At 43.6% G+C, this 13425-nt stretch overlaps 1 protein-coding gene across 23 annotated transcripts in view; it reads left to right on the plus strand.

Moving 5' to 3' along the window:
- The window catches only part of Kalrn (kalirin RhoGEF kinase), a 660017-nt gene that overhangs the window by 94521 nt on the left and 552071 nt on the right, over positions 1–13425 (plus strand). Inside the window, exon 1 of one of the 23 annotated variants that reach the window (XM_074073316.1) lies at positions 1390–2442. The exons of the other annotated variants lie outside the window; for them this stretch is intronic. Within the exon in view, the coding sequence (XP_073929417.1) occupies positions 2409–2442 (34 nt within the window). The 5' untranslated portion in view covers positions 1390–2408. Of the gene's footprint in view, positions 1–1389; positions 2443–13425 lie in introns of those variants that run through there. 23 annotated transcript variants of the gene reach the window in all.

A 13425-nucleotide genomic window follows, 5' to 3' on the forward strand; every position in this document is an offset into this window, starting at 1 on the left:
ACATTAATTTACATATACAATATTTTAGATGAGTTGTTCTTTTAATATGTGTATGCTTTACCACGTTATGCTTTAGTAAAAGTAAGTATTACTGAAGTATTGCTGAGTAATTTGCCTTGGATCTATGTATCTTTTTTGTCTGAAGTTTAACATAATATTCCATGGTTCTTGCCCCTAGAACTTCTTGTGGTTTTAAGCGTCTCACTCCTGCTTTTAACTTGTTCTGAAAAGAGCTCATGTCTGTTAGTCAGGAGGCCTCTATTCTAGTTTTACTGTCCAGTTGTTTACTTAGGGGTAAGTTCATCAACAAAGTATATAACAACAAAGTATATGAAATAGACATCTAAATCCCTCCTTTATCTTTGGCAAACATAAAATTAGGTACAGATATCAAAGAGTTTTGAAAAAAAATCAAAAGAGGTACCCAAATACCAAGTGTTAGAATTGTGCTTCAACTCAATGAAATTGATAGCAACTACTGATTTGAATCATATAAGATGTTGCTATCAAAGATCATGCTGTGATTTCAAATAATTGGACAGTGATTTATGAATTATTTTTGGTGCTTGGCCTAAGGCTGTTGGTGACAGATTTGACTTCAGGGTATAGAGCACAGGAGGTGACTGTGTGTATGGAAATATGATTACAGAAACTGTCACTGCCAGGAAGCCTGCAGGGTACAGGTGACACATCGGTCAGCATCAGGTGTTCAGGAAGAGGGCTCATTTCAAGGTAAGCCCTTGGACCATTGTAGTCAAGTAAACAGTGTTTTGTTAACCACCCTGTGTCTAGTTCTGATGTTCTGTCAATAACTATGTGATATGAGGCAGTCTTTTTGCTTTCTTGGATCTTAGTTTCCCATCTGTAAAATTGGGGACTGATATTTTGTCTTCCTCTGCTCTAAGTTTGACTGTGTCTTTTCCACACAGTCAATTCTCAATTGTTTCATATGGGTTTTTTTTTTTTTTTTTTTGTGGTACTGGGGATTGAACCATGTTAGGTAAGCATTCTACCATTTGAACCATGCCCCGTACCCTTTTGTTTGTGTTTTATTTTTGAGATAAGGTTTTGCTGACTTAGCCCAGATTAGCCTCAAACTTTTAATCCTCCTTTCTCTATTTCCCAAGTAGCTGGGATTACTATGGTGCACACCACTACACTTGGCTATATGAGCAATTTTATTTTATTATTATTAACATTTTTTATTTTAGTTGTACTGGGATTTGAACTCAGGGCCTTATGCTTGCTAGGCAGGCACTCTATCACTTGCACCACACCGCCAGCCCTATATGGGCGATTGTGAATCCTGAATCTTTTCATGTAGCTGTTTCCTACTTTTCTTGGGTTTTGTGTACAGGACATGAAAATTCATTTCTGAACAAATAGATGTTAAAGAAACAACTTTTCTGTCCAAACTCTTTCTGTCTCTTAACAGACAGTATCCATCTTTCTGGATTATAGATTATTCATTATTTTGTTGACCCTGTATTTCTTTGCATCATTAATACAGATGAGTGAATGCTACCTGCATTGTACACCCTGTCCTTGTCCCTCCAGCCTTCCTCTACCTTGCTGGAGCTCCAGCCTGACATGCCTTGACAGGCAAAGCTGTGTGTTCATAATTCCATGTTTTTCTAAGGGTTATGAGGGCAGCTCCATCAATATTTCCAAAGCCCAGGGTCTGGCACACCTGAGCTAGTGAGAACACTGGCCTGGGGAGAAGAAATCTGGTGAGAGATCTGACAGCACTGGGAGGGGAGCCCTGAGATGCCATATGTCTCTCTGTCTCCCTCCTTCTCTCCTCCCTCCTTCCTTCCTTTCCTCTCCTCCTCTCTCTCTCCTCTCTCTCTCCTCCCCCTTGCCTGACTTGAGATTTTTAAGAATGAGTGAAAATGTAGTCAAGGAGAGAATAAGAATGCAGTGGTCTTATTTTGCACATGTCAGGACTTGGGGAAGGATTAGATGATGTGTCTAGGAGAGGGTTACTTTGTGATAATCTGGGAAGGAAAGAGAGCCTGGTAGCTGAGAATTAGGGAAAAGCTTTATAGCACTTACGCTTTTTCTGTTCCTTCATGGCAGATTGGGCAGAGATTTTTGCTCTTGTCTCACATTCCAAATTCTCCCATGAGAGTTCTGTGAATCAGAGACCACGTCAGGTCTTGGCCTCTGAAGATACTGTTTTTCCCTTGTCAGCCCTGCCTCTGTGGTGAATTGTCCTGGTTCCTGCTGCTACAGTGTCTAAATTCTTTTCTCTGAAGCCAAATCTGTTCTCCTTTCTGTCTTTTCTTCCATCTGCACACTTGGTGTGGGAGTTTGGTTTCTACCTCACTTAGTAGATACTGTCATGACTGACTGCCTCATGGATCACTACCGAAGGAGGGTCTTACCTTCAACAGGCTCCAGAGGGGATGAATTCCAAGGATGGCACCTGTGTTCTGGCTGGTGAGAGCTATTTTCTGGGAACTGTTTTTCAATCTGTTGGTGCAGGGTTTTTTTTTTTTATTTAAAAATTATCTTAATGGTGATAATACTGTTCTTTGAATGCTAATTTGACTTTTTAGAAATAGTCCAGCTTCACTTGGGGAAATGTGGGGAAAAGGGAAGCAAATTATGGTAAGCTAGATGATAGTATTTTAGTAAAACAAAGCAAACAAAAAGTACTCAATCAAACGAAGAAAAAGAAACAAAGGTTTGCCTACAAAGTAATGACATAGCTTGGTTTTTATTTTGAAATGACAGTGAAGGCCACTCTCAAGAGGAGACCAAAAATATTTTTGCTATCTGGTGGGATACGCATAGGATCCCAGGGGCAGTTAATTTCTGTGTTTAATTCAGGAGGTCACAGAGGCTACCTGTGGTTTAGTAGCATTGTGGGGCACACCTAGTGTATGTCCTGGAACTATAGATCTAGTCCTATGCTATGATGAGGAAGGGGCTGGTGAATTTGTAGGTATTGCAAAGTTCACATGTGGTGATTCTGCATCAGGGAAGGCTATTTGCTGCTGAAGCTCTCACCCTAAGCCAGAACCACAGGTACAGGAATCACACAACATGCTCCTAGTAGAACTCCAATGGTTTTATCAAGTTGTTTTAAAGGGGTGCTGTTTGAAAGAGTTGAGGATGTCTGCAGACTCAGATCTACACAGTGAGCTATCCCCTGAAATGGTCCAAGGTCCAACCTGTTTTTTAGGATATTGACCCCTGCAGGACTGTAGGAATATCAAAATAGCAGAACCTTTGAACAGCTGTGAAGTTTTTCATGTTATAGAGGGGTCCTTGATGATGGGCTAGAATTGGGACATTCTAAATATACAGGCCCAGGTGCTCAGCTGAGTCAACAGTCTGTGGAAGGAGGAAACTGACGTAGACAGAGCAGCTGCTGTATACCTGGCATTTTCATGCATCATCTGGTGGAAAGCTCAAGAGTCCTGCAAGAGGGAGGTTGATGCTCCCTATTCTACAGTTGGGAAAATGGAGGCACAAGTGGTGAAACCACCTGCGTTGCTCCTTTCCACAGTCTCCCTTCTCAGATGCTTGCATTCAGTGATTAATCTTAGCACTTAGCACATTACCTTAGGATGATTTGCCTACTCCCAGAGGATCTAATGGAATTGGTCTGGGATGGGGCCCAGACTTTATTTATTTATTTTTATTTTTTAAAATTTTTTATTTTTTTATTATTCACATGTGCATACAATGTTTGGGTCATTTCTCCCCCCCTGTCCCCACCCCCTCCCTTACCACCCACCCCGTCCCCTCCATCTCCCCCTCACCCCCTCGATACCTGGCAGAAACTATTTTGCCCTTATCTCTAATTTTGTTGAAGAGAGAGTATAAGCAATAATAGGAAGGACCAAGTGTTTTTGCTAGCTGAGATAAGGATAGCTATACAGGGAGTTGACTCGCATTGATCTCCTGTGCATGTGTGTTACCTTCTAGGTTAATTCTTTTTGATCTAACCTTTTCTCTAGTTTCTGGTCTCCTTCTCCTATTGGCCTCAGTTGCTTTTAAGGTATCTGCTTTAGTTTCTCTGCATTAAGGGCAACAAATGCTATCTAGTTTTTTAGGTGTCTTACCTATCCTCACCCCTCCCTTGTGTGCTCTCACTTTTATCTTGTGATCAAAGTTCAGTCCCCTTGTTGTGTTTGCCCTTGATCTAATGTCCACATATGAGGGAGAACATACGATTTTTGGTCTTTTGGGCAGGCTAACCTCACTCAGAATGATGTTCTCCAATTCCATCCATTTACCAGCGAATAATAACATTTTGTTCTTCTTCATGGCTGCATAAAATTCCATTGTGTATAAATACCACATTTTCTTGATCCATTCATCAGTAGTGGGGCATCTTGGCTGTTTCCATAAGTTGGCTATTGTGAATAATGCTGCAATAAATATGGGTGTGCAGGTGCCCAGACTTTAGAATTATTTGCAAAGCTTGCCAACTGATTTACTTCTTTCTTTCTTCCTTTCTTTTTTCTTCTTTTCTTTCTTTCTTCCCTTTTCTCTCTCTCTCTTTTTTTTTTTTTTTTGGTGGGATTGGAGTTTGAACTCAGGGCTTCGTGCTTGCAAAGCAGCCATTTTACCACTTGAGCCACACTTCCAGTCCATTTTGATCTGGTTGTTTTGGAGATAAGTGTTTTGAAAATTATTTCCCTGGGCTGGTATTGAACTGAAGTTCTCCTGATCTCAGCCTCCCAAGTAGCTAGGATTATAGGCGTGAGCCACCATTACCTGGCTCCCCAACTGACTTTAATAAGCAGCCAGGGTGAAAAAACTGCCATTTATGTATGTATGTATTTATTTATTTTATTTATTGTGGTTCTGGAGATTGAACCTGGGCTGTTATACAAGCTACACACTACTGAGCTACATCTCCAATACTTGACCTGCTGTTTTACATTGTGGGCTTTTCATTTTTTGTACATTCTAAGGAACTAAATCAGAGGTCTTCAAATTTGAGTATGCATCAGAATTGCTTGGAGTACATGGGGGTTGCCACCCCACCCTCAGAGTTTCTGGTTCAGCAGGTCTGGCTAGGTGCAAGAAGTTGTACTTCTCTTAAGTTCTCAGATGATGCTTCTCACCATGAGAACATCTGATCCCTCAGAGCAAGAGTGGTCACTGAATTGCTAGTCAATTCAGTCAGAATTTCACCAAATTGCCAAGGTTGCCTGGTGAGAGTGGAATCAGGATCAGAACCCTGGCCTACTAGGTAGGAAAGCCCACCCTCTTACCATAACTTAGGCCAGCATTGGTACCCCAGTAGGTGAGGTACTCTCTGTGCTCCCACCCCCACCTCTGGGCTTTGTGAGAGCTTAGCATTTCATTAGAACTGCTAAAATCTCTTCCTGCAGACAGCAATTTAGCTGGTCTTTCCCATACCGCCTGTCAAAAACATCTGAGACTCCCCCAACTTTGAAGTTGGTCGGATCTGACTAGAGGAGGGGTTAGGGAAGGGTGTCCAAGCCTTACCACTCAGTGGTATAACCCTCAAATATTTGTGCCAAAGAGAGCATTTTGTTGCTTTGGAAACTTTCTTTCAAGGGTCCTGGTGTTCAGAATATCTGACAAATCTAAATGTTTCATGCTCAGTGGGCAGAGATAGGAGCAGATCAAAGGGTAAATGTTAATCAACAAATAATGTCAGGGCCAACGATTAAAAAGCTGACTAGGGCAAAACAGGAGACAGCCACTTAGGTCTGAAAGTTCTTCCCCTCTGCTTCCTTCTCTTTCTCCTCCTGCTCTTGTGCATTCTTTTCTCCCCCTCTGTGAATTCCTGGTGACCTTTTGCTCCTCCTGTGTGTTACTCAGTCACCAGCATGACTGGGGTGTTTTGGGGTGTGGGCAAAGTATTCCCTGGTGCTGATGGGAAGTGGTGGGTACACAGGGAGAAAGAGTTGAGGACCTGACATGTGACTCCTGGTCATGACTTAGGTCCTTGGAAGGCTTCTAACCTGTTGGAGAGAGCCTGCATTCAGCTGGGGGAAAGAAGGATGTCAGTGAGAAGGAACCCGTATCTGCGTTTATCATGGATTCTGTAATATAGATGTAAGAGTATAGAGAAAGAGTCCATTCAAAGATAATTGGTACAAGGGGGCCAAAAGGAGGCAGGAGAGTCTATGCAGGAGATTAGGGCAGCTGCCCCCCGGGGGCAGGGGAGGTCCCTTTGTGCCAGAGAAGTATTCTTACTTTACTCGGGTCCCTTCCATAGGGATCCTTTCCCTTTTCTTTGTGAGAGCCATATCTCCTTGGATACAAAGGAGCAGAGTAATGAGGGGGCAGAGGGACTCAGAGGTTGGTGACACACCCTTTGAGTTGTTCTCTGGAGCAAACATGCCAAGTGGGTGCTCATGTATCAGAGTCAGGGCGTGTATGCTGAGTAAGTGAAGCTCCTTCAGAAACAGAATGAAGTGCTGTGCCTCGTGTGGCTTCCTGTGGCGTGATCCTCTTGAGTCACTGTGGGGCCAGCATTCTAATGTATTAACTTCCTTTATTCCATCCGAAGTTCATTATGCTCCAGCCATGCTCCAAGTCCCCTTTGAAACAATCCTCCCTGCTTGACTGAGGACTGCTGCACAGTGTCCCTCTGCCTTGTTAGGGACATGGAGGCTATGTGCAGAGAGGAGAGAGGCAGAGTCTTAGGACACAGCAAGGAGGAAGGCAAGGGGCTGGAGACATGGGAGGGAAGCCAGGGCACCTGGGAGGTCCCCACATGCAGGGGTTTTGAGGAGTGAGGGTGTTGGAGCTGGGGATTCAGGGAAGGTTGAACCCTGGTATTTGGATATTAGGAGAATATGGTCATCTTTGGAGGAATGGTTTCAGTTGAGTATGGGGGTAGGAAGAAAGTATAGGGTAGATAACCAGGAGTTTCTACATCATTTGGAAGTGCTTCCAGGTTTCTGACCTCATCCTGTCCTGGTGCTCCTAGAATCTCTCTAGATAGCTCTTCCATGCACTCTCTGGAGATGCCTCCCCAAGTCTTGTATTCTACTCCAAAGTTCCCACATTGTCACAAGATAAATTCTAGCTAGCAAGTTTATCTTTTCTGTGACCCCTATCATCTGGTGATCAGGGCTCATCCTGGGTGAAATTATAAAAGTTGTTTTTCTAGGTCCCTTTGTGCCTCTGGTCTCTTAAGTCCATAGCATATCCAAGTAGAATCAGTGATCCCAGGTCCAAAATGCCCCCCTCCTCCAATATATTGAAACGCTTGCTTCCTGCAGGTAGCTAACACACTGTTGCATACTCTGGTACTCATGATTGGTAACAGCACATTGGTATTCCTCATAGAAGAATATATCATTTAAAAGAAACGTGGTAAGCTAAAGAAGTAAATCTCTAATGATAGAATTTCTTCTGCCACTTGTCAGAGGCAGGTAAAGGTAGTATTTGGGTGTCCTGGAATGCATTTACAAAGACACTCTTCTCTATCTCTGTCCAAGCTGTCCAAGCTTGAAGGGGGGATTTCAGTTCAAGGTGCCCTGAACCCAGATTTGGAAAAACGTAATCAACATTTAACAGATGGAAGAGGAAACTTACTTTTTTTGTTGGTGGTGGTGCTGGACTTTGAGTGGTAACTTGAACCATGCCCTTTTTGCTTTAGTTTTTTTTTTTTTTTTTCAGATAGTGTCACATGCTTTTTTCCCCTGAGGCCAGCCTCACATGGGTATTTTCCTACCTCCATGTTCTATGTAGCTGGGATTATAAACATGTGTAACTGTGCCTGGCTTGTTTTTGAGATATGGTCTCACTAACTTTTGCCTGAGCTGGCCTCAAACCATGATCCTCCCATGTCTACCTCTCATATAGCTGGGATTATTGGCACAAACCACTGTGAGTTAACTTTTTTTGGGGGGGGTTATCAAAATATAATTTAAAACTATTTTGTACAGCACAATGTATTGACTTTACAAATATAAACTTTTATCAGCTGTTAAAGCATTTGCAAAAACCACGGATACTCACTTATGTTTTACACTGTCCCACAGGGTATAACTCGGCCTTCTAAGCAGACATTAACGGAAAAACTGTATCAATGAGAACTGAACAGGAATGTGAAGTCCTTCTCTGGGGTGGGGCAGGAGGTGACTGACACTATATGCTATGTCAGGCATGTAACACTTATCTTAATCACTTTTTGGGGAGTTTGGGTACCTTGTACCTTGCCTACACTCATTCAGATGGAACAGCTGGTTCTTGCCCAGGACTTTCTGTCTCCAAAATCATATCCCTTGCCTCTATACTAAGTTGCTGGGTGGTCCCTTGTGATCCACTGGACTTAGCAAAGTAGATACCACTGCCCTTGAGCGCAGAAAGGATTCCTGCTCAGAGTAAGAAGCAGACTCCACTTTTCTAGGTTTGACTCTGGAAGCTCCCTCATTCTGTTGATGGTAATAATTCAGTGTTGGCTCTGGGTTCTGTTTTAATTCTCCTTGTGACTTCTCCTAGGACGACAGTGTTCCCGAGTCATAGCAGCTGTCCCACCTTCTCTAGGGGCTTATAGAAGAGGGGAGGGCTGGTTTTACCCTCAGTGGACAGTTTCATCCCTGTCTTTCCAGCCTAGCTTCCTTTTCCTGAGTTTGTGATTCCTGGTCATTTCATTTGTATGACATAGAGGAACCTTAGGCCTTTTCTTCTCATTCTTTCTTTCTTTCTTTTTTTTTTTCCTGTCCTTCTCTTGTTCTGAATATGGAATCATTCTCTTGGTTTGGGGCATGGATTAATTTGATTCCCCTTCTCCAGTTCCCCAGCCACTAGGACTTGTTTGTCCTTGAAATACCCGGAAACCAGCTCATCCTTTTTACCCCTGTACCACCCCGTAGTTCAGACTGTTCATCTCTCACCCACTCATCCCTTTCCTGCCTCTCTGAGCACTGCTGGTTTAGTTTAAAACCTCTTTTAACCATCTCTGTCCTCTGCTCAACACAGCCAGTGGATTTTCATAGCCTCTGGCTAAAGATCAGTTTTCACTTGCTTGCCTAGACTCTTCTCTCGCCCAATTCAACTCTCCTGTGTGGCTTCTCACCAGCTCTCTCTTCTAAGCAAAGTGATCTTTCATGGAGTATATTTTCTGTGTTTACTCATCTAGGTGAGATTTTTTTTTTCCTTTCACAAATGTCCTTCCCTTTCTTCCCACCTTCCTGTCCTCTCCCTATCTGAATCCTTTGAAGCCTAGATCCAATTTCCTTCCTCTACAGAATCTCCCATAACACCTCATTTGGAAACAACCACTCATCCACCTATTTAAACTCTATTCTGATTTATTTTTTCATGCCTTGTTTGGCACTTTTTGGCGTGTACCCTTAATTATTAATTTTCACATTTTATCTTCCTGGTTAAAAATTAATTCAGGGCAAAGACTTTTTAAAAAATTATTATTATTATTTATTGTTTTATTATTCATATGTGCATACAAGGCTTGGGTCATTTCTCCCCACTGCCCCCACCCCCTCCCTAACCACCCACTCCGCCCCCTCCCTCTCCCCCCAACCCCCTCAATACCCAGCAGAAACTATTTTGCCCTTATTTCTAATTTTGTTAAAGAGAGAGTATAAGCAATAATAGGAAGGAACAAGGGTTTTTGCTGGTTGAGATAAGGATAGCTATACAGGGAGTTGACTCACATTAATTTCCTGTGCGTGTATATTACTTTCTAGGTTAATTCTTTTTGATCTAACCTTTTCTCTAGTTCCTGGTCCCCTTTTCCTATTGGCTTCAGTTGCTTTTAAGGTATCTGCTTTAGTTTCTCTGTGTTAAGGGCAACAAATGCTAATTTTTTAGGTGTCTTACCTATCCTCACCCCTCCCTTGTGTGCTCTCGCTTTTATCATGTGCTCAAAGTCCAATCCCCTTGTTGTGTGCCCTTGATCTAATGTCCACATATGAGGGAGAACATACGATTTTTGGTCTTTTGGGCCAGGCTAACCTCACTCAGAATGATGTTCTCCAATTCCATCCATTTACCAGCGAATGATAACATTTTGTTCTTCTTCATGGCTGCATAAAATTCCATTGTATATAGACACCACATTTTCTTAATCCATTCGTCAGTGGTGGGGCATCTTGGCTGTTTCCATAACTTGGCTATTGTGAATAGTGCTGCAATAAACATGGGTGTGCAGGTGCCTCTGGAGTAACCTGTGTCACAGTCTTTTGGGTATATCCCCAAGAGTGGTATTGCTGGATCAAATGGTAGATCAATGTTTAGCCTTTTAAGTAGCCTCCAAATTTTTTTCCAGAGTAGTTGTACTAGTTTACATTGCCACCAACAGTGTAAGAGGGTTCCTTTTTCCCCGCATCCTTGCCAACACCTGTTGTTGGTGGTGTTGCTGATGATGGCTATTCTAACAGGGGTAAGGGGGAATCTTAGTGTGGTTTTAATTTGCATTTCCTTTATTGCTAGAGATGGTGACCATTTTATTGTCTTATCTGTAGCACTCAACGCCATGAAGTGTGTTGATCAGTGATGGCTTGGTTCTCATTCTTTCTGCTTACCTTTTGGTTACATCTGGTTCTTGCCCCAGGAGTCTTCCTTTGTTAATCCTGGCTACTTTTCTCCCACCCAGTGTCTTTACCCATGGTGCTTCCCCCTAGTCTTACTCATACCCATGTTTCCTACCCACATCTCAGCATCTGTGCACCCTGTGGAAAGTGCGTAGCATTTGGGTCAGGCAGCTCCAGGGTTGAACCTAAGCTCTGCAGTGTGGTTTTGAGCAAGTTACTCAGCCTCCCTGACGTTTGGCTTTTTTAACTCTGAAAAATGGAGAACTACTTTTTACCCTTAGATAAAAGCACACAACAGGCCCTCAGCACTATTGGTCTCACCCTTCTCCCTACCCCAGTGTGTTCTCAGCCCTCTCTCTTCCATGTAGCCCTTTTTGAGCATTGCACTTGACCCTCACCTCTGCCCTCACAGAAACCCAATGTAAACCCTGTAGCGTATATAATGTCAAAGACACAGGTGTCACATCTGCAAGGTTTGCTTAGTGTAGGTCTCTCAACTTAAGGATCAGGTGCCCAAGGTCCAGAGAAATGAGGTCCCAGAGCTGGTGAGTGCAACGCTGGGTCTTGCACTTGCAACTGGATCCCAGGCAGCATCTATCTGCACCAAGTTGTCCCTGTGCCATACCACCAACACATGCACTACTTCATTGGTGGTGGAGGTGAGTGGTGCTGTCCCTGCCCCAGCCCCTGCTTCCTGCAAGATGCCGAATGAACCTGGAGGAGGGGAAGACTTGTTGATCAACTATTCCTATGCACTTGAGTCCTCTTCCCCGGTAGGCTGTTATGTTCAGTCTTTATGCTATTCTTTGTCCCTTTTTGGCATTTAGTACACACCTGGCTACAATACCTGCAGGTTAATTTTAGGCCCCCAAATGAGGGTTTTTCAGTGGTTCCTGGGCCTGTCCCCACAATATTCTGACTACCTCTGGAGAACATGGTGCTGTGGAGCACCCATTTGGAGAGCCCCATGGGGTAAGGCCTGCGGGTATAGCCTTGGCACTGCTGTGCACTACTTTGCCTCCCCCTCTGTCCTCCTCTGGTCGCCCCCGTGTTGTCTCCACCCCCCCACCCACTTGTGCACCATGCTGCTTTCCCTGCTCCAGCTAAGAATAAATCATCATGGTTGCATAGCAACGAGTTTGGTTTCCTTTACTCTTCCCTCTTCTCCACCCACAAAAGTGCCTCTGCTCTAAATTTAAGGTAGTGTGTCAGGAGGTTCCGTTACCCCACAGAAGCCTCGGAATCCTCATGTTGTCCCCCCATAGCAGCTAGATTTATAAGGACAAAAACTGTGACTGCTTTGTGCACTGTTCTCTCCCCAGCACCTAGTACAGTTCTTAGTACTAAGCACATAGTAGATGTTCAATGCATGTCAATTGGATGGTGAGTGAGTCATTTCCTCACAATTCCTCTAGCCAAGAGGTGGTTCTGGGGATAGAAAATGCTAGTAGGGACTCTGGGATGGCCCATGGCTCACCTCTCTGGCCTGGATGCCTCTCTCCTCCCTTCCCAGCCACCTAGGAAGCCAATGCAGCAGGAGACATCAAAGTACGTGTTCTTTTATCTCATGCCATGTGGGTGGGTGAATATGTTTCCCTTCTTCTTTACTGGAATCTGGTGGTACAGGCAGGCAATCCACACAATTTATGGAGCTCAGTGGGAGATGCCAGTCTAATGGGGCTTCAGAATTCCTGCCTTGAAAGGGATGTAGTCTGAAAGTCTGGGGCAGATTGTGCCTTTTTTTTTTTTTTTTGCTGTACTGGGACTTGAACTCAGGACCTTGTGGTTGCTAAGCAGATGCTCTACCAGCTCATTCTTTTGTATTGGTATTTTCACGTTAGGGTCTCACAAACTATTTGCTTAGGCTAGCTTTGAACCACGATCCTGCTGATCTCTGCCTCCTGAGTAGCTAGCATTATAGGCAAGAGCCACCAGCACCTGTCTAGATTACTTCTTTTAGTGGAGGAAGATGAGGCTTGCTTTCAGGGGAAGACGAACCTCTGTGAGCTTGGAAGTCACAACATCTTAGGTTTGAATCCCAGCTCTGCTGCTTACAACCTGTGACCCTGAGTGGGTCCCTCAATGTAGCTCATAGGTTATAAGAATTGTAGGAGGAAAAGTACAAATAAAGCCTAATAGAGTGCTAGGAAACAAGAGTGCCCAAATAGTGTGTGACCTTTTCCTTTTAGGTGGAGAGACACAAACATCCCAGAAAATGCTTGTTATTGCTAGTGATAGGATACTATCAATATGCAGACAGGCCAGGAAAACAAAATAAAGACAAAAACCAAGCAAAATTTAGCAATTGATGTTCTGAAAGCTTCCAATGATGACTAAAAAGCTCTAATGTGTATGTGTTCAGTTAGTAAGACTGTTGGTTCAAGTTCTTTTTGAAAGTGAAGCATATATCCTAAACAAATAAAAAAGAGAGCAATTTTCCATTGTGGAACAGAAAATCTGAACAGTTAGAAGCTATAAGATGGGCAGGAAGGGGAGGCCTGAAGTGTGTCTTTTTTGGGAGTGCATTCTTTCCGAACCTAATGTATTTCTTTACCCCTTTTTTTCTGCCTTAAAAAAATAAGTGTTGGATTTCATAACTGACTCCCCAGCTGCCCTGTGTTCATCTCCTTCCAAACATCCCCGCGTAGCATCCCAGATTGACTTGGTGTGTGCATCAAGGAGAGGGAGGGCCAGGGTGCATAGGGAGAATGACAAATTCAGCTGCTCCTTGGGACTGTAGAAACAGAGGCTGGAGAGAGCTGGGGCCGGGTTTCTGATTGCTAAAAATAACAACAGCAGCTAGTGGAGCAGCCAGGGGTCAGAAGCCAGGGCAGCCCCAGGCACAAATTCCTGACAGGAAACTCTTGAGTTCAACTAAGCCATTCCCTGTCCTTTAGGATAGGACAGTGGACAACGTTCA

This window comes from Castor canadensis, chromosome 5, assembly GCF_047511655.1.
Source record: "Castor canadensis chromosome 5, mCasCan1.hap1v2, whole genome shotgun sequence".
NCBI classification, from domain to species: domain Eukaryota; kingdom Metazoa; phylum Chordata; class Mammalia; order Rodentia; family Castoridae; genus Castor; species Castor canadensis.